The sequence below is a fragment of the Hirundo rustica genome, chromosome 21, assembly GCF_015227805.2.
Source record: "Hirundo rustica isolate bHirRus1 chromosome 21, bHirRus1.pri.v3, whole genome shotgun sequence".
In the NCBI taxonomy this organism is placed as follows: Eukaryota; Metazoa; Chordata; class Aves; order Passeriformes; family Hirundinidae; genus Hirundo; species Hirundo rustica.
The window spans coordinates 2,957,213-2,983,524 of record NC_053470.1 but is presented as its reverse complement, the minus strand read 5'-3'; the positions used below and the strand labels follow the sequence as shown (position 1 = coordinate 2,983,524).

At 44.2% G+C, this 26,312-nt stretch overlaps 1 protein-coding gene across 1 annotated transcript; it reads left to right on the top strand.

Moving 5' to 3' along the window:
• The first annotated feature begins 272 nt into the window (after nucleotides 1-272).
• Nucleotides 273-25,457, top strand: ALG13 (ALG13 UDP-N-acetylglucosaminyltransferase subunit). The gene is made up of 27 exons (XM_040083732.2): nucleotides 273-433; nucleotides 778-943; nucleotides 1,135-1,273; nucleotides 2,517-2,622; nucleotides 4,239-4,466; nucleotides 4,786-4,869; nucleotides 5,567-5,617; nucleotides 6,247-6,293; nucleotides 7,178-7,250; nucleotides 8,535-8,616; nucleotides 8,955-9,135; nucleotides 9,858-9,933; nucleotides 10,664-10,772; nucleotides 11,972-12,036; nucleotides 12,916-13,016; nucleotides 13,601-13,728; nucleotides 14,403-14,643; nucleotides 15,105-15,273; nucleotides 17,213-17,342; nucleotides 17,598-17,633; nucleotides 17,764-17,819; nucleotides 18,438-18,500; nucleotides 18,859-19,030; nucleotides 20,222-20,344; nucleotides 23,400-23,440; nucleotides 24,272-24,455; nucleotides 24,568-25,457. The coding sequence occupies exons 1-27, from the start codon at nucleotides 353-355 to the stop codon at nucleotides 24,831-24,833; spliced, it is 3,198 nt and encodes a 1,065-aa protein (XP_039939666.1). The 5' UTR covers nucleotides 273-352; the 3' UTR covers nucleotides 24,834-25,457.
• The last annotated feature ends 855 nt before the right edge of the window (nucleotides 25,458-26,312 follow it).

The window sequence follows — 26,312 nt, the reverse complement described above, 5'->3', positions numbered from 1 at the left end:
GCTTGGCTACCTCTCTAAACGCTGCCGAGCTCGTTAGAGCGGTCACGGTGAGGGAAAACCCCACAGCGCCATGGCACCTACCCCGCCTGAGCGGATGCAGCGAGAGGAAACGGAGGGAAGCGAAGCGATCGTAGGGGACAGGGGGGGACAGGGGGGGACAGGAGGGGACGGGGGGGGACAGGGGGGGACAGGGGGGGACAGGGAGGGCCGGACCCGTGAGGGAAGGGGGCGTTCCCGCCCGCCCCGTCCCTCCCCTCAGCCCGGCCGCCATTTCGGGAGCGCTGCGCGGGCGCACGGCGCCCTCTGGCGGCCCCGCGGCCGCCCCGTCCCGTCCCGTCCCGTCCCGGAGGCCATGAAGTCCGTGTTCGTCACCGTGGGCACCACCAGCTTCGACGAGCTGATCGCCACCGCCCGCTCCCCGCCCGCGCTGCAGGTCAGCCGGCCGGGACACCGGCTCCGGTTCCGGCCCTTCCCGGGCCTGCCCTTCCCGGGGCTGGCGCCTGCGCGCCGCGAAGTGCCCCGCCCTCCCCGCCGCTGAGGGGGCCCGAGCGGTTCGGGGGTTTCCGCGGGGAGAAGCGTCAAGTGTTGGTGGAGGAAGGGGAGGGACGGTCTGTGGCGCGGGGTGGCGGTACCCGGGCCGGTGTAGCCGGGGGCTGAGCACACCACTTATACACCCGCCTCATCCCCTTCATTCCACCCCCGTCATCCCACCCGGCATCTCCCCGCCATCTTCCCCGCCCCCGTTATCCTCCCGTTCATCCCTCCCGTGCCCCGCAGGCGCTGCAGAGCCGCGGGTACCAGAAGCTGGTGCTGCAGGTGGGCCGGGGCTCGCTGCCCCCGCCGCAGCCCAGCAGCAGCTCGGCCGTGGCGGTGGAAGTGTTCCGCTTCAAGGACTCGCTGGCTGAGGAGCTGCAGAGCGCAGACCTGGTCATCAGCCACGCAGGTACAGCCCCGGCTGCTTCCTGGGGCTGCGGGAGCTCGGTGGGATGAAATCTCTCCGGCTCAGGGCTGGGCTGGGCTGGCTGGGAATGCTGAGGTCCACAGCTAGAGTTGGGTTGTTCAAGAAGCTCTCCTGTTTCAGCAGCAAGTAGGGGGATGGTTCATCTCTCACCATGTTCTCTATTTCTCTCGTAGGTGCTGGTAGCTGCCTGGAGACTCTAGAGAAAGGAAAGCCGCTAATAGTAGTAATAAATGACAAGCTGATGGACAACCATCAGCTTGAGCTGGCCAAGCAGCTCCACAGGGATGGCTACGTCCTCTACTGTAACTGCAGGTATGGAGCTGCTGTGGCTGTTCCACTGCACAAGAACATTCATGTGACAGCAGGACTGACAGTGTAACAAGGAAATGTACATCCTTCTCTGTAATCTCCATCTGGATGTTAGATTTTCCAGAGTGAATAGACTAACACTATGTAATAATTTACCACACTTACCAAGCCTTTTGACTTCTTCCAATTTTTTTTTTTTTTTCATTTGAGGGTACATGTATTTAGATTAAAAGAGGAGAAACACTTGGATTCAGGGGGATTCATAACTCAGATATTATCTGGTTAGCAACTTTAAGTACCCCTGTCTCTCAAGTACTTAATCAGGCTGCCTTTTTAACCAAACTCCTTGAATGCACTATACCCTCTGACAAGGAGTTTCACACATCTACTGCCTGTCACTTCAGGGGAAAAACCCAAACCAAACAAGCAAAAACACACAAAAAAGCCCCAGCCCACAAGCAAACAATGCATGGAAAAATCCCACCGTCACCAAAACACCTAGCTCCTTTTCTTCAGAGTTCATCCTGACTCCTGTTTGGTTTATTTCTTCTGGTTTTAACTGTATCTCACTGTTTTCTCTTTACGTGTGATTGACTCCACTCTAAAAATAACAGATGACTTTTAAACTGAAGGCAGAGAAAATGTAACTCCCATTACTTAGTCTTCATCCTGTTCCTTTGCCCTGCAAGCAGAATTTCATATGTTTCAAAAGAGCTTTCTGAACAGATCAGGCCTGGCATTCATTTATATTGAGCAAGTTTCTTAAACTCATTATCTTGGTGCTTCTGTCAGCTTCAGAATTTTTATTTCTTTGTGTTGGGCAGTGCCAAGCATTTGAGCCTTACTTGCAGCCTGATAACAGCAAGTAACAGATTGACGTAGCTATTCTTTCTGGCTCTGTGATCAGGGGAGAACTCTGCCATGTGTTCAAATAGGATGGATTTCCTCCTATGGTTTATGGAGAAGAGCCTCAGATCTTGTTCAGTCTCCCTGCACTGCAACCACAGAAGATTAAAACGTTTAAAAGTTGAGTTTGTCTCTGGAAGTGTGTTCTCAGCAATGCTGCCTATGAGCCAGCGCTGGCTGGGGCCTGCTGCTCTGTGCATTCTATTCCTTTCCATACATATCCCTATTTAATATTTCCATGCTCAAGAATTATGCATGGATGAATAGAAAGAAAACTGTGTAAGAAAATTTCCTATGGGAGGGATCTTCTTTAATTTTTGCTTTTGGTCTGTTTTTACAGCACTCTTGTGGAGACGCTGCAGTCGATGAACTTGTCAGCTTTGAAACCTTTTCCTCCTGGACAGCCAAAAAAGTTCGCTTCATTCTTGGATAAAGTTTTTGGGTTACAATAAACAAAACTGAGAAATAAAAAAAGTTGGAATAAAATGTCTCATCTCCTACACTTAAGATCTGCCAACTGGGCCAAAGAAACTATCATTTAGTATTAACTGATACTAAATGGCTCCAATTTGGTGCCAGAGTCATTCACCTTTACGCTTAAAAGAGTACAATGCCAATAAGGAGGGAGTATGAACTGTCTAGTTGCATGGCCAAACATATTTATATCACAAAAGCTGCACTGGGATGGTAATTCTAGTGATGAGGACAAGCTAAACGACTTCTTTACAGACATGGCATAGGCATAGCGGTCTCTTGACCATTTTTGCTAAGTGCGGTGGAAATAAATTGTCTTTGTTGATGTTCCTGTGATGATCTGCAGATGCCTTCAGCTCTTGTTTCATGTGTTTACAGAAGCACTGAAAGGAGACCTTAAAAGTGGGAGATTTAAGCCTCAAAAGAAACCTAGGCATGGGGTGAATCCAGGTGGAAAAAGTTACGAGCTGCAAACCTGCTGCCAAACTGCTGCCCTGGGTTTGGGTGATTTACCCACAAAGTAAAACAGGACAGGAACTGGGCCCTTTTCCATGGTGTTACCCCCATCATAACCCATTCGTTTTGACTGCTGCACACCTAGGCTTTCCTATTTAGATATATGTAAAGAAGGAGTTCTCCCCTGTGAGGGAGGGGAGGCCCTGGCACAGGCTGCCCAGAGAAGCTGTGGCTGTCCCCGGATCCCTGGACATACCCAAGGCCAGGCTGGATGGGATTTGGAGCACCCTGGGATAGTGGAAGGTGTCCCTGACCATGGCAGAGAGTTAAAACCGGATGAACTGCAAACCCAAGCCATTCTAGGATACTTTGACGATGATGAGAGCTCCCCATTTAAAGTATTGAAATTGAAAATTATTGTTGATGTTACATCGGTTTTTTCAAGTATTTTGAAAACCAAAGAGGGCTTAAACTTTAAAATGCTCATGCATTTTCTTGGGCTTCTAATGCTCTAGAACTTTAGAAATGCGTATTTGGTGCTAATGGCCCTTCCTACAATGACATCATTCGTTGTGGGGAAGGGTGCTTTTGTTGTTTAAAACAAGGAAACTCCTGAATTGGCCCATCTGATGTATAAGTACATTATTTATGGGGAAATTAAATGTACACAGAGGCATTCAAATCAAGCACAAAGGGCTACAGGTGGAATAAATCAGGCCGCACAGTTACGCAAGGGTCAGGTTTGCCAATCCCCCAAAACTTGCCCCAAGCACTTGATTAGGAGCAACTAAGATTCTTCCACTCCCTTAACGATTCCTGTGGAGTTATTTCAAACCCACTGCTAGCAGCTTGCCTCCAGCGCGGGGGCGCAGAGGGAATTCCGAATGACCACTGGACCGACGCTCCCGCTGGTTGCCTGCGGTCGAGCGATGGAGCTGCAGGAGCGAGCTCCGCCAAGGCAGGTGCGGGAGGAGCCGCTCCCCGCGGCTTGGGATGCGCACGCCCGCCGGGAGCCGGGCACCCTAAAAACTGGCCTAAAACAGCTTAAAATGGCCCCGGTGGGCGCAGCCCCAGCGGGATACGAGGGGCCGGAGGCCGGGCGGTCCCGCAGGTGGGCGCGGTGCCTCATTAGCGGCGCCTCATTAGCGGCGGCCGCGCGCCCGGCGCCTCGCGCCTCGCCCGCGTCTCCGCGCCCGCCTCAGCCGCCCCGGCCGGGAAGATGCACAAAAGCTCCAAGAAGTACTTCGGGCAGAAGTCCTTCAGCGAGGTGGCCATGGACGAGTACCTGGGCAGCCTGGGGCTGTACCGCAAGATGACGGCCAAAGACGCCTCCTGCCTCTTCCGAGCTGTCTCGGAGCAGGTGCGCAGCCGGCCGGGCTGGGGGCAGCCGGGGCGCCTCAGGCCCGGGGTGGGCCGGGGCTGTCCCCGGAGAGCTCCTGGAGACCAGGCCGGGTGCCCAGAGCGAGGTGCCGGCGGCGGGGATGGCTGGGAATGTGTGTGGGGATGGGTATGATCGCCTCCAGCCGCTTGGGCTCCCCTCAGCCTCGGGTGTCCCCCGGTGCCCCGCAGCCTCTGCCCTGCCTCCTGTGGCGGTGGCGTTAAGTCTGGGGAATTTACGCCTAACGCCAGGCACAAATTAAAGCTCTCAACATTTTCTCTTGTTAACGTTATTGTTCCAGCTGTTTTCGTCTCAGATCCATCACGCAGAAGTTAGGAAAGCTTGCGTCTCGTTTGTGAGGCAGCACCAGTCTAGGTTTGAATCCGTAAGTACTGTGTGCTCTGTATATAAGCTGGGACATGCTGTGGGATGGGGGTCACAGTGGTTTAGCACTAAGCGTTGTGAACACCGTGCTTGAAACATAGGAAAAATGACAAGGTGACTGCTTCCTTACCTTGAGCTGCAGTTGCACGAGTTTTATTTGACTTTAGTTCTGAAGTTCCTGAAAACAAGCAAGTTCCTAAAACCTACACAGTGATCAGAGCGAGTTATTTGTGTAGTGTATTCTCTGTGGAGCAACCATTGGAGGATTTGGGTGGGAAATATGTAGGATTTTGGAGCAAGGAACAAATATTGAAAGATGGAGGGAAATTCTCGTATAATGATGTCAAGTCATGGGTTTTTGGTTGTTTTTGTGTGAAGTACAGGTGTGTGTGCAGTGTGGGTTTATAGGATATTGATGGAGGTTGTGTTTTGGGGTTTTTGTTTGTTTTCCCTGTAATCACATTTAACTGCTTCTTCTAATCTAGGAGGAACTTGAGTATTACTTGGAATCATGTCGTTAATTTTTTGTTTTAGGATCTCTTGGAGCTCTCACATTGATACCCTAATGCATTCCTATATTCTCTGTGCCTTGCCTCTTCCAAATCAATAGCTGGTAGCTTCTAAGTAGTGTTTAGGTTTAATTTTAACTTTGCTTTCTAACTGCTTAAGTTTTTATATTTCTTTTCTTGTTTTAAAAGTATGTGGAAGGCTCATTTGAGAAATACCTAGAACGACTAGGAGATCCCAAGGTAAGCCTGATCTAAGACTTAAGAGATTTAAATGTGGAGAGACTAGAACAGGAAGGTGTTGAGGTAATTATTCAAATGCTTATTTGAGTTTGTGGGATTTTTTTTTTTTTTTTTTAGATAGACCCAAATCTTGGGGACTCATAAGTAATGCTAAGGGTTTGTACTGAATAAATGTGAATAAAGTGTACACGTGTAAACAATACCAGTTTTAGTGGGGGATTTCATGGGTGCAGAGGAGCAATCTCTGCAGGCTGGACAGCAAAAGTTTATTCATAACTGTAGGTTTTCTCTAAGAAGAAAAAAGCAAAATACATGGTGTGGACCTTAAATGCAGTGTCAGGCTTTACAATCCCCTGCTTCCTCCTTTACTATTCAAACTTTTATTTCTTTAGTCTTTCACCAGTAACCTTAGTTTTGCTAATTTTGGTAATTGGCCACCCTATGTAGCAGACTCCTTTTACCTCACTCTCCCCCAAATCCTTATATCTCAGCTTTCAGTATATTATTGCTTTAACAAGCAATTTGAATGGGTATTTTAATAGTAGAGAACTTTATTACTGCAGAAATGTAGGATGTTGTTGATGTTCAGATGCCTCTGCTATCTCACATAATCTCATAATCTTGCGTAGGAAAGTGCTGGCCAGCTGGAAATCAGTGCTTTATCAATGATGTACAAGTGAGTACCTCTTTCTTAAGGTGTACTTTGTTTTGCGCTTGGTGTGGGGGTTCTGACACCAGAACCTTCTTTTTGTTTGCCACTGAGAGGTGAATGTGTGAAATATGATGAGAAATGCTTCCCTAAAAATCTTAACAGACATAAATAGTAAATGGTGCCATCACAGCCTGCGTTCTAGTGGGGATTAAGGGCAAGGTCAGTTTCCAGAGATGCTTGTTTATCTTTTTGCTGATATTACATTTCAATGTCGAGTGTTTGCCTCTAGTGGCTGAAGACTGGAAAACGGGGAAAACCAAAGAGCTGTGTGCAGTGGAAACGCTCTGTGGTAGTCACAAGCATGGCTAAAACTCCTGTAGGTGTTCTTGAAAGCTCCAGAAGTGAGGAGTATCTGCTCTACCTGGTGTGTAAGCACTGGTATTTGTTTCAGAGGTAACACAGAACTATCTGCCATCTGTAAAAAGCAGTCTGGCTCTCTAGTGGTAGAAAATAGAAGCCTCCTTTTGCTATCTCATTTTGTCCCACTACTAAAGGAACAACTGAAGTTTGGCAAGAATTACTAGCTCCCTGTGCATTGAGGTTCTAGTCCTTTCACAGGGTGCCTAAATCTCTTCGAGTGAATTGTCTCAGTGTCTGTAAGCATAAGTATTTGACTTAATCTGTGACTAAATATCATGATCTCTCTCACAAGATAATCTTTATTTTCCCCTCAGGATGGGTTTGCTCACCTGGCTCTCGCTTTATGGTAGCATGCATTAATCAGGAAAAGTGTGCTTTGCTTGAATTTTCTGTAAACCAACAGCTCTAAACTGCTTCCTGGAAACTTCCTCATAACATTCTACTGAAAGTGTGCTCTTCCAAGTCTTGTTTTCCCTCTGCTTACCTAGGCGAGATTTCATTGTGTACCGGTACCCTGGGAAGCCGCCCACACATGCTACAGACAATGGCTTTGAAGACAAGGTCAGTAGAAGTGAGGGCAATTTCCTTCTGTTCCCCTGCCAGTCTGTTTTGTTACTTTTCCTGAAGCTGGATGAGTTGTGCAATTTTTTTCCCTGAAAAGGGGAAGTTAATGGGAAGGGATGACTGTAACAAACGGATTGATTTTTGTGACTTACAAGACTGATCCCAGTTCAGAATGGGAGCTGTTGGGGCGGCTTATATATATCAGCACTACTGCTGGGAGCAAAAGGAAGGAGCATAAAGCACAAATACTCTGTATTACTTTGCATCTGACTCCTCTGGTGCTTTCTGGAGCTGTGTAGATGTGGGTGCACAATTGTGGGGCCGCTTCAGGCATGATGCCAGTGAAGCTGCTGCGGCGTGGATTTCAGTGTAGGCTGCTAGATTTGCCAAGGTGGCCAGTCTGCTCTGAACCTGTGCTGCTGCAGCTGTTACTGCTCTGTTGATGAGCACTGCTGTCTTCATTTATGTGTGCTTCTTTCTTCCTCTACACAGTTTCCTGTGTAGCTTAATTTAATCCCAGAATGGGCTGAGTTTAACTCAAACAGCATGGTCTAAATGCATGTTTGCCCTCCAAGGCTTTCCCACCAGAGCTCTCATTAAGTGTTGGCAGCTGTCTGTCATTACACTGTGAGCTCAGGCAGCAGCTCCTTCTGGTGTTGCTCCTCCTCGCTACGAGAGGAGAGCTTGTGTTGGCCGAATCCACAGAGCACACAGAATTATGAGTCCTGGCATCTTGGCTCCCTCTGGGAGCTGCTTTTCTGGGAAGCATCCTTCCTGGCAGTGTGCTGACAGCTGCCTCAGGGCTTCTGCCTGTTGCAGTCGGCTGTGGTTGTGTGCCAAGAAGTTTGGTAGGACTTAACATGGGGTGTCAATGCATGTGTTGCAGAAAGCATCTCTTCTGCTTCTTGAAATAAAGGTTTTAAGGGCTAGAGAAGTAAATGCTCTTCTGGCCTTTCAGGCATTGACATTTAGGACAGTGTGTCTCAGGGTGCTACGTTCAATGAATTGTATTTATTTTACTTCCTGAGCAAATGGTGGTCTTGGAAACAAACTCCTATTTCATGGTCCATACAGCAGGGTATACAGATGGGTATTTTTTTTGTATGATACAAAGTTACTTAGAGACTTCACCTAGATTTCAGTTTTGAGATGATGCTACAGCTCTTTCATGTTTACGTTGAGAATGTTTATTTTCTTGATGAGTTGATGTCAACTGTAGAATGAAAGGATTTGGGGTTATTCATTCCAGCCTTAAAACTTATTTTTATTCTATTTTCCCAGATTTTACTGTGTTGTTCCGGTAACGGCCATTATGACTCTGTGTATACAAAACAATTTCAGGAAAATGCTTCCATTTGCCAGGGTAAACTTGAAATCATTTTTCTATGGAAGAGAATTGTATGTTTTCATATGTTTAGAGGCAGGGTTTGTTTCAATTTTCAGGGGTGGGGAGAAGAGATATGAAAACTCACTTATGGTATATTTTTATGCATAGACATCTTTTTTACCTGTTAAGTGGGTGTTGGACCAAATGACTTCCAGAAGTCCCTTATTCCCAACTGAGTTAGTTTATGATCCTGTCCTTAACTGGTGTCACTACTGCCATGTAACAGTAGATAACATCTGAGGATCTGCCTGCCTTGGAAACTGCAGGAGTTCTTATGGATCTCACATTATCAAGCTTTGTGTTGGTTTGTTCAGCTGTATTATATGAGATCCTCTACAAAGATGTGTTTGGCATGGATGAGGAAGAATTAAGGTCTGCAGTTGAGGTGTTTCGAAGTAGATCCAAGAAGAACAGAAACAGTGGTCCTGTAGGAAGTGAGGATGCAAACTTTGATGTTCTCCATGAAAAAGAGCCCAGAAATCCATCAGAAAAGAGGTAGTATGCTGGGAAAGGTATCTGGTAAGAGGGAAGAAAAAAAACCACACCAAACTTAAAAACCTTGCAGAGAACAACTTTTCCAAGTTTCTATAAGTTCTTACGGAATATTAACTCTTCTTTTCCTATGTTATGACACAAACAAAGCTCAAGTATATCGTGGAAGAGAGTGTGCTTTCCTTGGAGCTGGGAAGTGCCATGTAATTGAATATCCTCTGCTGCAGGCTGTGTTATAGTTGTGTGTTACTCTGTAAAATGACAGCTTATTTGTAAGTAAAATTGCTCCTTATTCATTAGAGCTTTATCATTATTTTTTTAATGAGACACCTGTTAGTTTTCTAAGCCTCCATAACTCTGAAAGGCTTGAGAGCTGCCTCTGAATGCTTGCAAATGCTTGCAGACAGCATTGGTTTGGTGGTACCTGGCACAGTGTGTCTTGTACTTGACAGTGCAAGAATTCAATCCATGGGATCCCCTTCATCCTTTCCTAATGGAAGCAGTAGCCCCCATTAGGGTTGGGTTTTGGAACAAGCAAAGGTCAAGTTCTTAAAGCTTGGAAAAGGCTTGTCCTGCACTGCATTTCACCTTGCTGGTGTTTAAGGCAAAATGTGCCACTTGATGGCACCATGGTGCTTTTCTAGGTTGTATGAACAGTTGGTGAATTAATCCTGGCTAGAAATCGTGTGTTGTAGCTTTTGTAGTCTTATTTTCAATTTTTTTAGACTGCACGACTGGGAAGGCCACGATACTGACAATCTACAGGAAACCAAGTTCAAACAAGGCATTGAAGAGCAAAAGGTTTGGCAGTTCGGGGAAAAATCCTTATGGTTTGCTTTTGGGTTTTTCTTTTTTCCTGCTGCATGATGTTACCCTTGATAGGGCTAAATCCTCTTTACCACTTTCTAAAAATGTATTTTTGGCAAGTGGCTGGCTTATTTCTTCGATCTGCTTGTCTTTTGGTTTTTCCCTTGAGTTTCTCTTAAATTGGAAATGCTCTTTTCCTTTCTGAAATTCTCTCATTCTTCTCTAGCTGATTTTTATTTCCCCCAAAAGATGGAGCTTAGCAGATGTTTCCTGATTTTTTTTGTTTGTTTTTCCCAGAATGTGGTTTAAATTAGTTCACTTTTGTCTTGACCGTAATATAAGTTGCTTCAGAGTCCTTCTAGAAGCTCTACAGAAGTAGAATTTTGAGATAAAACAACAGAAATTCTCCAAATAACAGCATTCACCAACTTTTGAAGCTGTGGCTTCACTGGTCTGGTTGACTTCCTTTGATTGTTTTAGAGTACAGGACAAGTGTTAGTCTTGAGCCTGTTCTGTCTTCCAGAATCAGTTTGCTCAGCACCTGACTGCCTGGATATGTTTTCATAGTCTTGAGTTTTAGTTTTTAGGGAAATACAGTGGAAGTGAAAATTTTGGAAAACAGCATCTGTACTTTTTTAAATGGTGCACAGATGCTGGCAGGATAGAGGCTGTGCTGAACACGTGAACTGCACTTGTTAATGCTCTATTCCAATTCTGTTTTTAGCCTCCAGAAAATCCTCCAAAGATGCCTGTTCCTTATAAAGTGCTAAAAGCACTGGACTCTACCATCTATCGAAATGTGGAGTTTGATGTTTGGCTGGACAGCAGAAAAGGTATCTTTGGAAAGGGGAAAGCCAAAGAACTCTTCCTGTAGTAGGGTTAGTATTAAATTTATGAATCTGAGTCACCTGTTTCTTCAGCTCAAATGTGAAGGACACAAGTGAACCCAGCAGACAGCTGTAGGTAGGACATGTTCTTTGTTTCCAGTCTGGCATTCAAAGTACAAAATACCCAGATTCTGATACTATATAATGGTACAAGGTTGCTAAAGATCTGATCTCTGCTACTTATGGACTGTACACAGGAGATTGGAGGATTCAAAGCAAAGCACAGAACTCCATTTTGCCATTCTGTTGTATTGGAAGGCATTCAAATGTGAGGTTTTTGTTACAGCATGTGTGCAAAGACTTCTTTTTAGAGCACGATTTTGGCCCCAGAATTGTATAATAATGAAGATCTCGAATTTAGCATTGAGATCTGTCAGATGAGTTGTTCTCCTGCCTCCCAGCCCTCCTGGGCCTGAACATTCTGCAGAGATGTCATGGTTCTCCTGGCCTAGGGGAAGGTTGGCTGCTTTTTGATATTCACTGTGGCTGGTCTGTAAAGCAAGAAGTTACCAAGAAAGATAAGTTTTTAAGTGATACTTGATGTCTGACCCAAAGTGCTTTGCATGCTGAAGAACTCCAGCATTTCACCACGGCGTAATCAGTAATGAGGATCATTAAAATTCTTGGAACAGAGTGCGCTAACCAATTATCTGTGTAGAATACTGACGTGCAGAGAAGCCAGGCAAGGAACAGAGGTAAAAAAAGCTGAAATCTTAACAGCAAGGAGACTTTAGGCAATGTTAGCTTTTCCTGGGTGACATTTCCACATTAGCCAAGTACCACCAGGACTCTGGCAAGATAAGAGATGTCCAACATTCTTAATTCCAGGATTTGTATTAAATGCAGGATTAGCTCCGTGCCACCACAGAAGGTGCAGTGTTGTAGTAGTGCTGCTTGCTGCATTATCTGGCTGTTCCTGGTCTCATGTGACTTAGCCTGGTTATGGTCTATTGTAAGAACATCTAGAGTTACTCTGCTGTTACTGTGGGGAATGTTTGGGTATGCACAGGAAGTATTTAACTCAACTGGCCTATAAGTTATAGTTGGATGCTGTCATGAAGTACTTGCAGGATATGTGAAGAAAAAACAGTAGCTTAAAGGCTTTTTTCCCCCCCCCTTTTATTTATTTGTCCATTTATTTTTAGAGCTTCAAAAAACTGACTACATGGTGTTTGCTGGGAGACAGTACTATTTAGGAGACAAGTGTCAGGTTAGTACTCAAAGGAGACCCAGTTATGATAAACTGTTAAAGCTACTTTAAATGGACTGTGATAAACCTTGAAATAATTTGATTACATAGATTTTTCTAATGCTTTTCTCATTCTCTTCCCTGTAAATGTTCTTGTAAATGTAGTTTCCTTCTAAAATCTACCTTTAAACTTTGGTAGTGTGATACAAAAGCAGTTTGGGGGATTCAATGTAAACCATCGTCCACATTCTGAGTGTAGAAGTTCCAGGCAGAGCTCAAAATGCCCTGGGGGTGCTTTTGATGTAGTTGTCTTTAGATTTTTCACTTGGGCTAAGCAACAATTCTGGATAGTCTTATCTTTCTCACCAGTGAAGTAGCAAAATATTTTTATAAAATAAAAAGGGAAAAGCTAAAAAAGGAGGAGTAGAATGATCTGGACAGGAGATGCTGAAAGGAAGGTGAGTTTTCTTTGTATTCTGATGTTGTATGTAGTGAGGGCGTATTTTTTTTATCATCTTTAAGGAAGTGCTAATGATTCACAGTGACTTGTTTCTCACTGTGCAGCGCTTTCCTTTTCCCACTTTATCTTCTGTTCTCTTCAAGTTCTTAAGCAGCAGTATTCCTTGGTACTTATCTGCTGGGCACAGGGGATAACAAGGAATTAGGGAGCAAGTATCTTGTCTCTCAGTTGCTCACAAGACTGATTTTATTTCTTTTTATCCTTCCTAAAGTTAGTACAGTGCTCTTTATTTTGGTTGCAGTTTTGAAGAAGTATTTGAGACTCCTGGGCCAACTCAGTAACATGGGACTGGGTAGGAGCAGCCTTTGCTGTTAGTGGTTTGTGGACAATATTCTGATGCAGTTTGGGTTTTTGAATAGCTTCCCTTGTTCTCTCTCCAGGTGTGTCTGGAACCAGGAGAAAAGTATTACAATGCTCATATCCAGGAAGTTGGACAGGATAGCAACACACTGACCGTATTTGTAGAGGAGCTGGCAGAAAAGTAAGCAGTCTGGTGATGACTTCAAACTTGAACTTTTTCTAGTTGAGGGGTTTGTTTTTCCTCCTGGGTTTCTAATGGCCAAGATGATTGTTGTAATGCTTTCTGTGGAAATCTTCCTTCACTGGAATGTAAAAGTGATCTTTGCAGCTTGGGCTTAATTCACAGAGAGCAAATTGCCCTCTGCTGCTGGGTTTCTCTGGAGTTTTTATGTTGTACCCAAGCAACGAAATAATTGGCACTTCTGGTGAATCTAATCACTTCCCCCCTTGCTGTTCAATCATTCACCCTCCTCCGAAGCTAGGATTGACAACATCCTGCAAAAATTCTGTGTTCTCCTGCTTTTAGGTATACCTCTGGAGACACACAAATGCAGGCAGAGGAGAGAGACTTGACCCAGGAAGTAAATAATGTTTAAACTAAAGACTGGCTTGTCTTTTCTAATTAAACAAGTAGCAGTAACAGGTGCTTGATACCAGAGAAACAGATTATTCATTTTCACAAACTATTTTCCTCTGTCTCAGTGTTGCTTCAGCTTATGTTTTTGTATCCCTGGGGCGCTGCTAACGTGGGCGTCCTTCCTGCAGGCACACAGTTCCTTTGGCAAACTTAAAGCCAGTGACACAAGTGGCTCCTGTCCTTGCTTGGAACATGGCTCACAATAGAAGAGGAGGAGTTTATCAGAAAGCAACAGGTGGACACTTCTCAGGAATAGGTTTGTAGAAGGCTTCCAGGACCATTGCTGCCCTGGGGGAGTAGGGGAGGTGCTCCTGACAGTAGTAATTATAGCAGTCTTGGGATATTGGAAGCGACTTAATTTACCCTGTCCTGTAAAACTTGTCCACTGAGGGGTTTGATGGAAAGTTATCTTTCAGATAATGATGAATTTGCCTTTGCAGAAGAGTGAATCCATTGAAATACAAAGCAAATTTAGTATTGCTCGAAATTGCCCAGAACAAATTTGCCACTTGAGAACTATCTAAAAGATGTGTCAGTGAACCAGAGAGCTTGTCTGATCTGGCATTAGCAGAAGTGCCTGGAGGGACCAGAGCTACCCCAGCTGCTTAAATATGGGTTCAGTTTAAATTTGGAGGAGGAGTTGTGAGGTTTTTTTACTTCCATAAGTAAATGCAGCCTGCATAGAGAAATTTTTAATTCTGAGTACTGGTTGGATCAGCTGAAGCTGGGAAGGCACTCCCATGTCAGATGCTTGTATCCTGCTTAGTCCCTCTAAAGAAGGGTCTGTAGTTTCCATATTTGCAATGCACTTTTTCTAGAATAAGCCGCTGGCTTTCTTTTCTATGGGTTCAAATATTAATTCTTCTCTTTATCATTTGAGACCATAGCTCAAGTTTAAGGTGTAAATCTCTTTTCTGTCCACAATGGAAGCTGCAGAAATGGACGTGAAAACACGGAAGAGGATGCTGAAGAAAGTACGTGGGAAGGAGGTGTTCATGGCTGTAGCTTACAGCAGGGGACAGCCAGTGCTGCCACCCCGGCTGCAGCATGGTGCTCCCTCAGGGCGCTTCCCTCCCATCCACTGCTCCCAGGGAGGGGCGGCCATGGCACCCTACAAACCCTATCACCAGCAGAATCCTCCCAGACACCACCGTGAGCCTGGCATGCCGAGGTAGGAAGCTTTGAAAAGCGGAGGTGGCTGCTTGTTTTCTATTCACTCTTGGTGTGCAGACTGGTTAGGAGAGAGTTTGTGCTCTTCAGGTAGAGCTACAGCTGAGAGGCACTTCTGGTACTTGCACCTTTTCCCCTTTTAAACTCGGGGGGTGTGCCTGATTTATAGAGAGACACGACATGCTTGGCCCTCAAACAGCATTCTACCCCAGCCCAGGGAGGAGAGGCTGTCAGAGCTATGACAGCTTCTCCTGCAGGTCCTGCTGAGTGACGACAAACCTCTTCCACTAAAGATTGCTCTACCAGGCACTGGGGAGGATGGTGGGGCACGAATTTGCAGCAGAGTGTGAAAGAGCAGGTTCCTTGTGGCTCTGCAGAAAGAACTGAGATAAAATTGAGCAGCCAGAGGCAGGTGAAAGTGCAGGTGGTGGTGACTCCTCACCTCCTCTCTCATTCCCCAAGCTCGTACAGCCGCCGCCCGCTGCCCTGTGTGAGCAAGGAGTGCCAGTACGGCTTCGTGCCAGGGGCTGCAGAGGAGCCCCAAGGGCCAGAAGAAACTGTCATTTTCTGTGAAATCAAAGGAGATGATGACACTGCTTTTCCTACTCTGCCTGTGAGTTATGAACAAAGGGTAAGCTGAAGCCTCTCAGAGAGAGGAGGAGGGGGAAACAAAATGCATAGTGATACTTTACCTGAATATACAGCAGCTTTTTTTTGTTTTCTTGGAGTCAGGTTTAGCAGTGAATGCATTGTTGACAGTGGAAGACTGAAATTAGTCTAGTTCCTGTAAAACCTGCTTGAAACCTCAGTTTTTCTAGATATTCCCCTTCTTTGTATCCTCAGTAGCAACACTTGTTTGCTTTTAAGCTTATTTTCATAAACACAATCATGCTTCTCCTTTCTATTGCAGTTTGAAAACAAAATCTTTTCCTCCTGTGCGTGTCTGTCTAGCTCTAAATATTGTGGGAGAAAGCTTTTCACTTGTTTGCCACACTATAATTTATTGTTTGTGTAGTAAGATTCAGAAACTGGATAGTGATAGCCTGGATTTTTTTTCCTATGAATTTAGAGCTGTGATATTTTTGATTAACTTGTTGTTCCTGACAGTTTCTTCTGCTATAGAAACAGGAAAGAAATACAAACCTAGATTTTTCTTAAAGCAGTCTCTTTGTTGAGTTGTAGATAAAGTGGCAAAGTGTATTCTTAAAGTTTAAAATGCCTTTTTTTTTTTTTTTCATTATTTGTTGTCTAAACCTAGTCCAAAGCTGGATGGACGTGCGCTTAAAAAATCAATTTATACGTAGGTATTTGAATAGGAAAATGGACTAAAAAAACCAACAAACAAAAACAACTTGGTATGTTTGAATTTTTTTGCTGTGTTGAAGCAGTGAACTTAACTAGGCTTAGACTTGTATTTAAGTGTGGGAGAGAGAATATGCTTAGGGCTGTTTCAGCACCAGTCATTTTTTCTTTGCTCTGATATACTAGATTTGTAATCTTTGCTCTGATTTTTCCTCCACAAGTGCCAAGGAATAAGGACACATTATCCTGCAGGTTTTTTTCCAGCATGAAATCAATACAGCTCAGTGGCTTTTTCTCCCCCTTTGCTAGACTTGCCTGCAGCTCCTAATGAATAGGTTTTCATGTTCATTCAGTGACTTTATTGTCAATGCCAAAGCTTTTTCTCTGTCTCTTCCTTGTCTTGTTTAGTAAAGGAATGTGACATTTCCTGGGGAAAGATGCATCTCACAGAGGACTCTGCCATGCTGCCAGAGGCCTGGTGGGAGAATCTTCTGACTTAACACCTCTGCTTCAACCTTGGAAGTCTTTCAAGCCTCTCTGAGCACTTTATCCATCTCATAGTCACCAGTGTCTTCTGAGGAGCGTTTTGGGTGTCACCTTAGCCATCACAAAAGACTGAATCAACTTCTTCTACTTGAGCATCTTAATTCTGTATTCCTCCTTCAGAGAACTGATCTCTTAAATTGGGGTGCAGCTAAAAACTGATTTCAGTGCAGCAACAAAGGCCACGTAAAACATTGAGGGGGTGCTGTGGGCGACCTTGGGGCGTGCTTAACTCTGAAACAGTCAGGGTTGAATGTGTGGAGTCAGCCAAGTGCAGCCACCTCTTGGTTCCACTAGTTGTGACTAAAGATGATCTTTTTCCATGATGAGCGGTGTTTGGAAGAAGTGATCTGCTGCTGGTGTGGGAGGAATGCCCTGGAATGAGGAATGCAGTAATACATACTGGGGGTAGCAGCCTTGTCTGGGATCTTCTTCCCTCCTTTGCGGCTTTGTTAGAGCTCGGGATAAAAGCTGGATGACTTCTGGGAGGGAGCAGCTTGGCTGCATGGCATAGGACAATGGTAAAGCTTCTGAATTGCCTTAATTAAGGCAGAACAGAAGGAAAAGGAAAGAAATGTTTGTTGCATTGGAATGGACACACAGAGGACACTTCTAGTAAGCTTTGGTTGCAGCAAGCTGGGTCTGCCAGCCTGTTTCTGTATGTCTGTCTGTAGAGCATGGATCTAAATTATTTCTAAATGTGTGCTTCCGACTTTGCTTTTCAGAGCCACAGTAGCCCTACTCCCATCGTCCGTGGTCCAGGGCCATTTTGGGTAGCAAGGAGAAGTCCAAACCCTGTCCCATCTAACAAGCAGACCCTGAGTGCCTTAGAGGAGGAGGAAGAAAGTGAAAATGGTGAGTTCTAAAAGGATTGATAGGCAAAAAAAAAAGAGATTATCGATGTACTTTTCATTGTCAAAAGTAGGTTCCTTACAGCTCCTAAAGGAGTTAATTAGCTCTGTGTGAGAGGATAGTGAAAGCAGATTATTAATGGATGCACTAAAATGTAATTGCAGTAACTCCAGCTTTAAGCTTTTTTGCTCCCCCCTCTTTTTTTCTTTTTTTTTTTTCCCGTCTGAATCAAAACTTCCTCTTCTCTCTCCCTTGTAGGGAAATTTCATGAGGAATATATTTATGCACCTCCAGGTGAGTAAAAGTGTAAGCTTTGCTGATAGAATATTTGATGAATGTAATATCAATTAAGGGCTTTTTATAAGTTTGTGAATGATTAGATTTAATGTGGCTCTTTTCAATTAATTTTGCCTGTGTCATCCAGATCCCAACTGTGAGAATCCAACGGTGTTTACTTCAGCAGAACCTACAGCAAACTTGGTAAGTTTTACTCACAGACTGTTCAGATTTGAGATCTTTGAGGTGTGTGGCATTCATGGAAACTGTCCTTGGATGCATAGTAGGCCAGAGACTTAATGAAAGAAATTAAATCAGCGTTCCTTTATATATTCACCATTCTTTTCCTCCCTGATTGGTGAGGTTTATCTGAGTCTGTAAGTACAGTCTGCGTTGCACTGGATCCATTAATGATTTTCCACCTTTTCCTCTGCAAAGAGAGAGTGTGTATTTGAGTGCTGTTTGCTTTTCTCTGCTCCAGACAGCCCTTGCTTTTATGAGGCCCCCCTTCAGGTTGTATTCCAGTTAATCCTAGTCCTCCTCTGTGGGACTGGAGAGATCTCATCTGTGGTAGAATTTATCTTGGAATTTAAATTTTTTTTTTTTTTTAAATTTGAAATTACATCTCTAGTCACCTGCTGCTCCACAGTGGATGTGAAAGCAGCCCTGAGCATGTCAGAATAAAACTGTTTAGTTGAGCTACAAAAGACACTCTGGGTGTATAGCCATACATTTAAACATAAAAAATAGGGGTGTGGTGTGTGTTCTTTGTGGCTCCTTTGCCACTGAAGTGAACCCTGCTTTGCTTTGGAATCCCTTCAGGAAGAAGGGCCAGTCTCCGTGTCACCTCAAGATGAAGTGGCTTCCTACAGCTATCCCCAGAAGGTAGTGTCTGGTACTCTGAGCTGTATCTCACACTTCATTGTGGTGGCCCTGCGGAGACATAACCACTCTGCTTGGACTGGGGCACTCTGTGGGGACCCCTCACAGCCTCTGGCAGCAGAGGATGCAATTCCCTGCAAATACAAGCAAAGCAGGAGATGCCTTGCAGGTGTCTGCAACTCTAAACTGGTATTTTCAAGCCAATTCTTAGGGAGTTTGGATAGTTAGTGCCTTTACAGCTAGGATTGAAAAGATGGATTTGTGTGAAGTGAGAATTTTTGAAGTATGTGGTATTTTCTCATAGTCTTTTTCAAAGCCAGCTGCAGAGGCAGACTGTCGAATACTCTTGACTCTTTTCCAGGTATTGGTGAACTCTGCAACAGTTTCCACCTCCACAGATGTTTATACTGCTCCAGCTACAGGTCTCTCTTCAAATTCTGCTGCCTCCACTCCAGCCAGTGTCATAACAGCAGCTCCCCCACAAACAGCAGTTCAGCCTGTCATAGTATCTCCCTTTTCTTTGGGGAGGCCAGGTAGAGTGTACAGACTGCAGCTGTGGACTTGGATTTCCAAGTTTTCAGTTACATTTTCCCCTCCCTTCTTCCCCCCCGCCACCCAAAGCAAGTGCTAAAAGACTAAAAAAAGTGTCATTTGCTTTGGTTAAAAATGATGTAGTTGTAACTTGGCTGCTGACTTCTCCTTTTGACAGGGCTTTTGCCCCTGAATTTTTATGGGAATTGGAGGTCTCTGCTTTGGGTTCCCCCTCCTTGCCACCTTTAACCATTTATGCCAAATGTTTGCTAGAAAATTCTTTCAGAATGCAGAAGTTAAGTGCAGCTCCTTTCACCTCCCCTTTCCTACAGCTAATTTTCCTCTTGAGTTGGGGTAGCAAGCCTCTAGAAGACTATCACTTCCAGAAGAGGCACTGGCTGGGGTGTTTCTGGGTCCAGTTCATTTTTGTGACCCTCAGTTTCCTCTGTGCAAGGAGATCAGGTTTGTGGGTAGTCACAGGGTGCACTCTCCACAGTGCTGTACCTGCTTTGCTCTCGGAAAATGGGAGTTACATAAAAATTCTCTTTTCCTTCTTGCAAAGAGCACTTCTCCTGTCTTTAACTTTTCATGTAGCATCTAAAAAAATCCACCTTCCATTCTGCTCAGTTCTGTCTCACTTTTTTTTTTTTTTTTTTTCCCTACTCTGCATGAGAGTTTAGTCAGTATGGTTCTCAAAGCTGTCTGCTCACTGGTGCCAACCTGCTGCTGTGTTAGAGCTGTGGGCCACCTAAACGAGTATTTAACAGTTGTCTGTCCGGAAGATTTTTGTCCTGGGATGTCTCAAACCTTTCCTTGTTTTTGTGGGTTTACTGTCACACTTTAGAGGACTGGAAGTGATTAGTATGTTCTTAGATAACTGTGTTAGAAGTCTGGCCTACCTTCTAATATGAAGAAATTATTGAAAAATACTTTTTTCCTTTAACTAGGATATCCAGCTTGTGGCTAGAAGTGCAGTTAAGCCTTGAGAGATTGAAACCTTCCCATCTAGTTTTACAATTTCTTCTGGACAGCTTTCAGAGTGATTGCTGAACAGAATTTTGTTAGAGCCTGTATTTAGGGGCACCAAGGTGTCAGAGTACATACTGAATTGTGTAATTTAACACCTTACTCATTTGACATACACCATGGCAAAGTTGACTTTTTGGGTGACATTTGTTTCCTTCCAATTGTAGCAGTTTCTTCGGTGCCGTTCCCAATTTATTCAGCTCCTCTTCCCCCAGTGAGTGAGGTGGGAGAAGCCAGTGCTGTTCTTCCAGCTTACTCTTGTGATCCCAGTGGCAGTGATTTGCCTCGAGGTAATGATGGTGTTTTGTATTTTTTACTCCTGCTGCTCTCCAGCACACTTCTGACTTGTGTTCTCCTTGGAAGCTTAACAGAACACCAAGTGAGAAGAAATGGCTCTCTACAACTTGAAGGGAGTGAGAAATAATATTACAGATACTTATGCTAAAACACTTTCATTCCCAGAGTTGAACAGAAAGTTTGTATCTGATTCAAATATGTGATTATTGCAGCTCTAGACATCACCTTAAATAAAGCCCAGGGAGAGTGTGCTTGGCCTGTATCATACTTGTATGTTGCAGAATAATTGCTTTTCTATAACTGATTAAAATAAGAACAGTGTATTTATAAGCTGTGCTGTTGGCACGGTTCAGTGGGGTATTTTGGTTGTTATCCTTTATAGCTCAAAGCTGTAGTTCTGTGGTATTACAAACCAGGGCTGAAGTGTGGGGTCAGCTTGTTCCTTGGGTGGTGTGTAGCTTTGTCACACACACTGCCATCAGCTGGGACAGTGCGTAAGCTCCATGGCAGCTGTTCAGCAGTGAGAGTGCGGAGACCGAGCCTGCTGCTTTCACGGTGCTGCTGCCATGCTCAGCAGTTACTCTGCTGTCTCACCTGTGCCCTCAAATCTAAGGTTTGTTAATCTTGGCTGTTCTGGTTCCCCTTCCCTGCTGTGGATCATCAGTGATCCCATGCACACAGCAGAGCTCCTGCTTTCCAGCTTTGGTTGAGTCCCTTTAACTGAGGCTTTCCCCACTTGGGAGAATGGGCTGTGAAGTGTGCTGACAAGAATCTCGAGTGGATGTGGATTAATAACCTCTCCAGACCCTGCCTGGAGCCCTTCAGCTGAGTCAGTCCACATCATATTGGCCTGTCCTCCTTGGCAGACTGTAGGAATTTTAAAGATTGCTGGTTAATAATATTGCATGTAGCATTTATGTTACACTGCTGGAGTATAATCTATATGGCCTATAAGTTAAAAAACCCAGCAGGTCTGGAGTAGGACAGGGTGAAGTATGTGGCTGTGCTCGACCTGGAGTTGTGAGTGCTTTGCTAAAGACACCAGGCTTGGTACAGATGGGGAGCAGGACTTGGCAACAGACTGAAGTCCTGGACCTGGGAAGAAATCCTGCTGTGGGCTCAAGCATTACTTAAATCTGCATTTAATCCAGTTTTCATAGTGCCCTGTGTCTTTTTTTAATGGCATTTAGGACTTGTCAAGTGTGTTTGTTAACACAGTGACCTCAGGTGCCCTGCCCTTGCCTGGTGCCTTGTATTTGAAGGAGCTGTTGCTAAAAGCCTGTGTTCCTGAAACACTCTGTGTTCAGTCCTGGGCAGAGCTTCCCATCAGCACAATAAAAACTGTCAGGAGAGGAGATTTTTATCAGGCATCAGTGTGGTATTTATATTTTCATGTCAGGATGGGCAACTTTTTTTGGCTTAGCTGTTGCTTTGTAAGGTTATCACATTTTACTGAAGATGGACTTGATTTCCAGACATCTAAAAGAGGAATATAAACAAAAACTGCTCTCCTCCTGTACTGACTTCTGTTCCATTGTTCCACAGATGTCAGTATTTCCAGTGTCAGTTTGTCACTTCAGTCTCCCAGCAATTCCTTTGTACTGTTACTGCTGCTTTGGAAGCAGCTGTTTCATTCAGCTCTTATGCTTGCTTTGCATAGATTTGCATAAACAATTGAAGAACAAAATTAGGATTTTTTTTAAAAAACACCAACTTTTTCCAGATGTAGATGGAATTTCAGCTATATTCTGAAAAGTTTGAATAAGTCTTTGGGGTATTTTTACTGTTTTACTGATTGTGGTCAGTGTTACAGCCAGACCACCAACACTTCCAGGGTGAAGGATCTGTGTGCATTTCCTAAAACAGCTGCATGGATTGTTGCCCTGATAGACAGGCTGAACAGTGAAAGAATTGAGAATTGGCAGCAGTGAGAGGAACAAATCCTCGTGCATTTTAAAATTGTGGTTTGCTTTGCTGATGCTTTTGCCTTCCTGCAGCAAAACACAACACGAAGCGCCAGAGAGTGCAGGGCTGTGGGAGATGGGACAGGGAAGCAGTGTGGAGCCAAGGCTGCTCTGGGGGAGGGTGGGTATTTGTGAAGATGGAATATAGCCACTCTGGAGGTGTTGTTGAGTTGAATCCCTCTGTGGCTTCTTTTGAGTTGTCTCCCTGCTTTCACTTGGCTTTAGTACAGCTGGGAGCTCAAAGCCTGTGCTGTGGAATAGGTCACTTGCTCTTCCTCAGCCTTCAAAGCAAATCTGTATTGGAATCTAAGAAATAGATTTTTTTTTTTTTTCTCATGTGTAGTTCTAGAACTCCCATCATGGGATTAAACACACACTCTTCTTTTTTTTGTCCTTTCATTGGGTCAACTTTAAAGGTTTAAAGGCTGCTTCACTGTTTTTGGACAGTTGGAAATGTGTTCCCAAGTTCAAAACCCTGTTGCTTTTGGAGAGAGGTTTTTAAAGTCCCTTCACACACCTGGGACTGTTTCTGAGAAACACTTGCTTGGCTGGGGACAGATGGTTCAGTACAGGGAAGAGAGAAGTAAAAGACTCTGCAAGAAAGCAGAGAACTTGGTACCCTTGTGAGGAAGGAATATATTCCTTATTCCTGCCTCTACTGAGCTTAATATAACAGCTGGGGGGGCCCAAAATTTGATGAGAAGGTCTTAGGATTGCTCTGTGTTAAGTCCTAGTTGCTCAGACAGTGGTGACTTGTAAAAAAACTGAGTTATCACTTGAGTAATCAAGATGAATAAACTTAAAGCTAATGTAGTCATTGAATTAAATAACTGTTGGTCAGACAAATGCTCTGCCATTGCACAAACATCTAACTGTATTTCGTTAAAAAGATAAAACTAGTTTAACAACTGTTTATAGTCAAGATACATTCTTTACCCTTGAAATTTTAAAGAAAAGGTAGTGCTGAAATACTGTTATTCATTAAGTAAGAATAACTTCAAATAAAATGTTCTTAATATTTAAGTTGCTTTTGCTTCTTGGTTTCTATTCCTCTGCTCTTTAATGTTCTATCCTTTAATTTCAGATACAAAGATCTTGCGGTATTATTTTAATATGGGATTGCAAGTAAGTGCTTTTAAAATGAGTATAGCAAATTGCCTGTAAAAACTGCTGGGTTTCTGACAAATGTACTGATGTATTTGAAACCTTAAAGTGTCCTAAATGTGTGTTCTGTGCACTGGACTATTAATATTCCTTGGTGGAGATTAAAGCCGGGCTCAGGAAGGAAAGTTTTACTTCAAAATGTGAAGTACACCATATTAATTGTTTTACTGTGGGTTGTGGTAGTGGATTTTTAGGTTTACTTTTGTTTGGGGTTTTTTTGTGTGTGTTTTTGATGGTGGATAAATATTCTTTCTATGAAGATAAGGAAAGAACCTGCACCAATCTTAAGAGAATTTGTGCATTTAAATAAGACATCAAAGACCACTTAGAGATGCACGGATGGAGTCTCCTAGGATTCGTGCAGCTGAGCTCAGACTGGATAGCAGCATTTCTGTGTTCTATTTGCTCTGCTGAAGCATTCTCTGCAGCAGTACTCATGTGCAGTGTCAGTGCTGCTGCTCAGGGAAGTAAAAAGAGCAGCATGAGCTCCTTCAGCTGAAGAAATGGAAAAAATCTCTGAATATGACAAAGTTAATAAGTGGGAATCTTCTTCCTCTGTAAAGGCTTTTGACACAACAGCAGTGTGGCTCTTGCTGCAGGTATCACAGAATCTTTCCTGGTAGGCTGTGTTGGTTTGATGGGATTTTTTGTTTGTTTATAATGTCTTAAATGGCTCAGGAGGAAAAAAACTTCACTTTTTCCTACCTTTAGATGTGAAAGTAGCAGTGATTTGGAGGAGGGCTGGAGACTGTGTGGCTGTGTGCATGACCATGTTTTCCCTTTTCCTGCCAGTATTGCCATCAGAGCTGTTGGCCTTCCATGATGTACATGCAGCCAGTGCTGCCTCCATCTCCAGTGGAAGTTTACCCAGCGTATGCTGAGCCAGCTCCTGTCCTGGATCAGTCACTGCCTCAGCTCTTCCCTGATGCTGGGCAAGCTGAAGTCCACCAGGTTCCCTTGGAGGCATCAGCAAATGGTTTGTATTTGAGTGATGCTGTGCTTGTGAAAGCCTGCGTAAAAAGGCCATCAATGTGGCTGGAGTGTGGGAATGTGCTTTTTTGTTCTGTTTTTGTTTTTTTTTTTTTAAGGTAACTTCCAAAACACGGAGCCTCCACCCCTGCCCTATGGGCCAGTGTATTACCCAGTGGTGTCAGACCCCTACAGCCAGCAGCCTCTGCCTGGCTTTGACTCTCTGGTTCCTGCCTACCGCTACATTGGGACCTGGCATCCAGTCAATCCTCCCCACGGAAATTCCCCACCAGTGGCCAAGGCTGGGAGCTCAGGAGCACCACCCCAGGTCGGCTACATGGCCTCCCCCAACCCTGCACCTCCTGATGCACCTCAGGGAATGTAAATCTGGGAGCCAGAGACTCCTTGGGTTCTTGTTTGCCAGCTCTTGTTAATACTGTTTTGTAAATGTTACCGTCTCTCAGAGAGTTGAGTCAGTTGTGTTCAAATTTCACGTTTCTCTTTAGGTTTATGCTGCTGATAGATGACAAGGCATTGCTTTGGTAGATTAGGAAAGCGTAAGAGAACAGTATTGTAGTGCAGAGAGCAGCTTGGATGTGAGCACAGGAAGCATGTGAGAAAACATTCTGTGACTTAGGGCGTGTTGTGTGTGTCTGAGGGCTTGCACTGAACACTGGAGCACCTGGTTCTTGCTGGAGCACTGAATCAGGCTGCCATCACAACTCGGGTAAACACTGGGCACAGGGTCACTGCAGGGGGACAATAATGTTTAAAATAAGTTGACTTTTTCAGATTTTGCAGAACAAAGCTGCTTTGCCTCTAGTGGTCACGTTTGTCATGGCTGTATTACTTCTGTCTGACTTCATAGTGCATAGGTTTCACGGCTGTGGAAAGCGTAAGATGTTTTGATCTGTTGTATATTTGTAATACTTGTTTTGTGAAAGCTGTTGCACATATGGTGGTGGCTGTGGTGATTAATTTACACTGACAGCACGAAATAAAGGCATTAAACACACGAAAACGAGTGGTCATTTATCACTGGCTGGTAATGTTCCTGACAATTAGCTATCCCACAGCCTGGACTGAAGAAATGCACTTGTGTGGGACAAGGCTGTTCCAGCCTTCTGTGAGACAGCAGCGAAACCTTTCAGCAGGGAAATGGAAGGAGGATAATTCCTGGTAATTGCACCTTTTCCCCTATAAACTCAGGCACAACATGCCTGGCCTTCAAATAGCATTCCACACAAAATTTAAATGAGCTCTGCTGCCCCATTCTATTGTTTAGTGATTATTTTAAAAGTAATTTCTGCTTTGTGTATACCTAAGTGGTGGTGGAAAGGGGATTAAGTGCAGAACTGGGAGGGGAAAAAAATTGCATTTCCTTTGGTATCCCTTTTAAGTAACCCTGGAAGCAAAACCATCTTAGGGAAAAGGGACTTACATTTTTGTCTTAAATTTATGCAGCACTGTTTGTGTTGATAATGTAACTCTGTAGGGAGAGGGCTGCAAGCTCAGCGTTTAGTTTGTCTGCTGCAATTTCTAATTGCTGTACATTTAATTTGGCAATTTAATAATGGCTTTTCAAGATGGAGCAGCCAGGTAGTGAGATGAAGATGACCCCTGAATAGCTAATTTGATTTTTGAGCTGCTGTGCTGTTTTTAAAACAAAACATTTACACAAAACTGTTTATGAAATAATGGGTGGCCTTTGTGTTTCTGCCTCTGGAGGAGCACTTGACTTGCAGGGACATTTTTTCTGAGAAAATACCATGAGGGTTTTCTTCCGCTCTGAAATAGCGTTCACTAGCCTAACCTCTTAAAGGAACTAGTAAAGCCTGTGATTTATTTTAAGGAAAAAATAAAA

Excerpts from the sequence above, each read along its gene's own strand:
- ALG13 (XM_040083732.2), top strand. The coding sequence starts at position 353 with ATGAAGTCCGTGTTCGTCACCGTGGGCACCACCAGCTTCGACGAGCTG. Across the intron at positions 1,274-2,516 it reads GTCCTCTACTGTAACTGCAG|CACTCTTGTGGAGACGCTGC; the intron begins GTATGGAGCTGC and ends CTGTTTTTACAG. Across the intron at positions 15,274-17,212 it reads CTGTGAGTTATGAACAAAGG|AGCCACAGTAGCCCTACTCC; the intron begins GTAAGCTGAAGC and ends TTTGCTTTTCAG.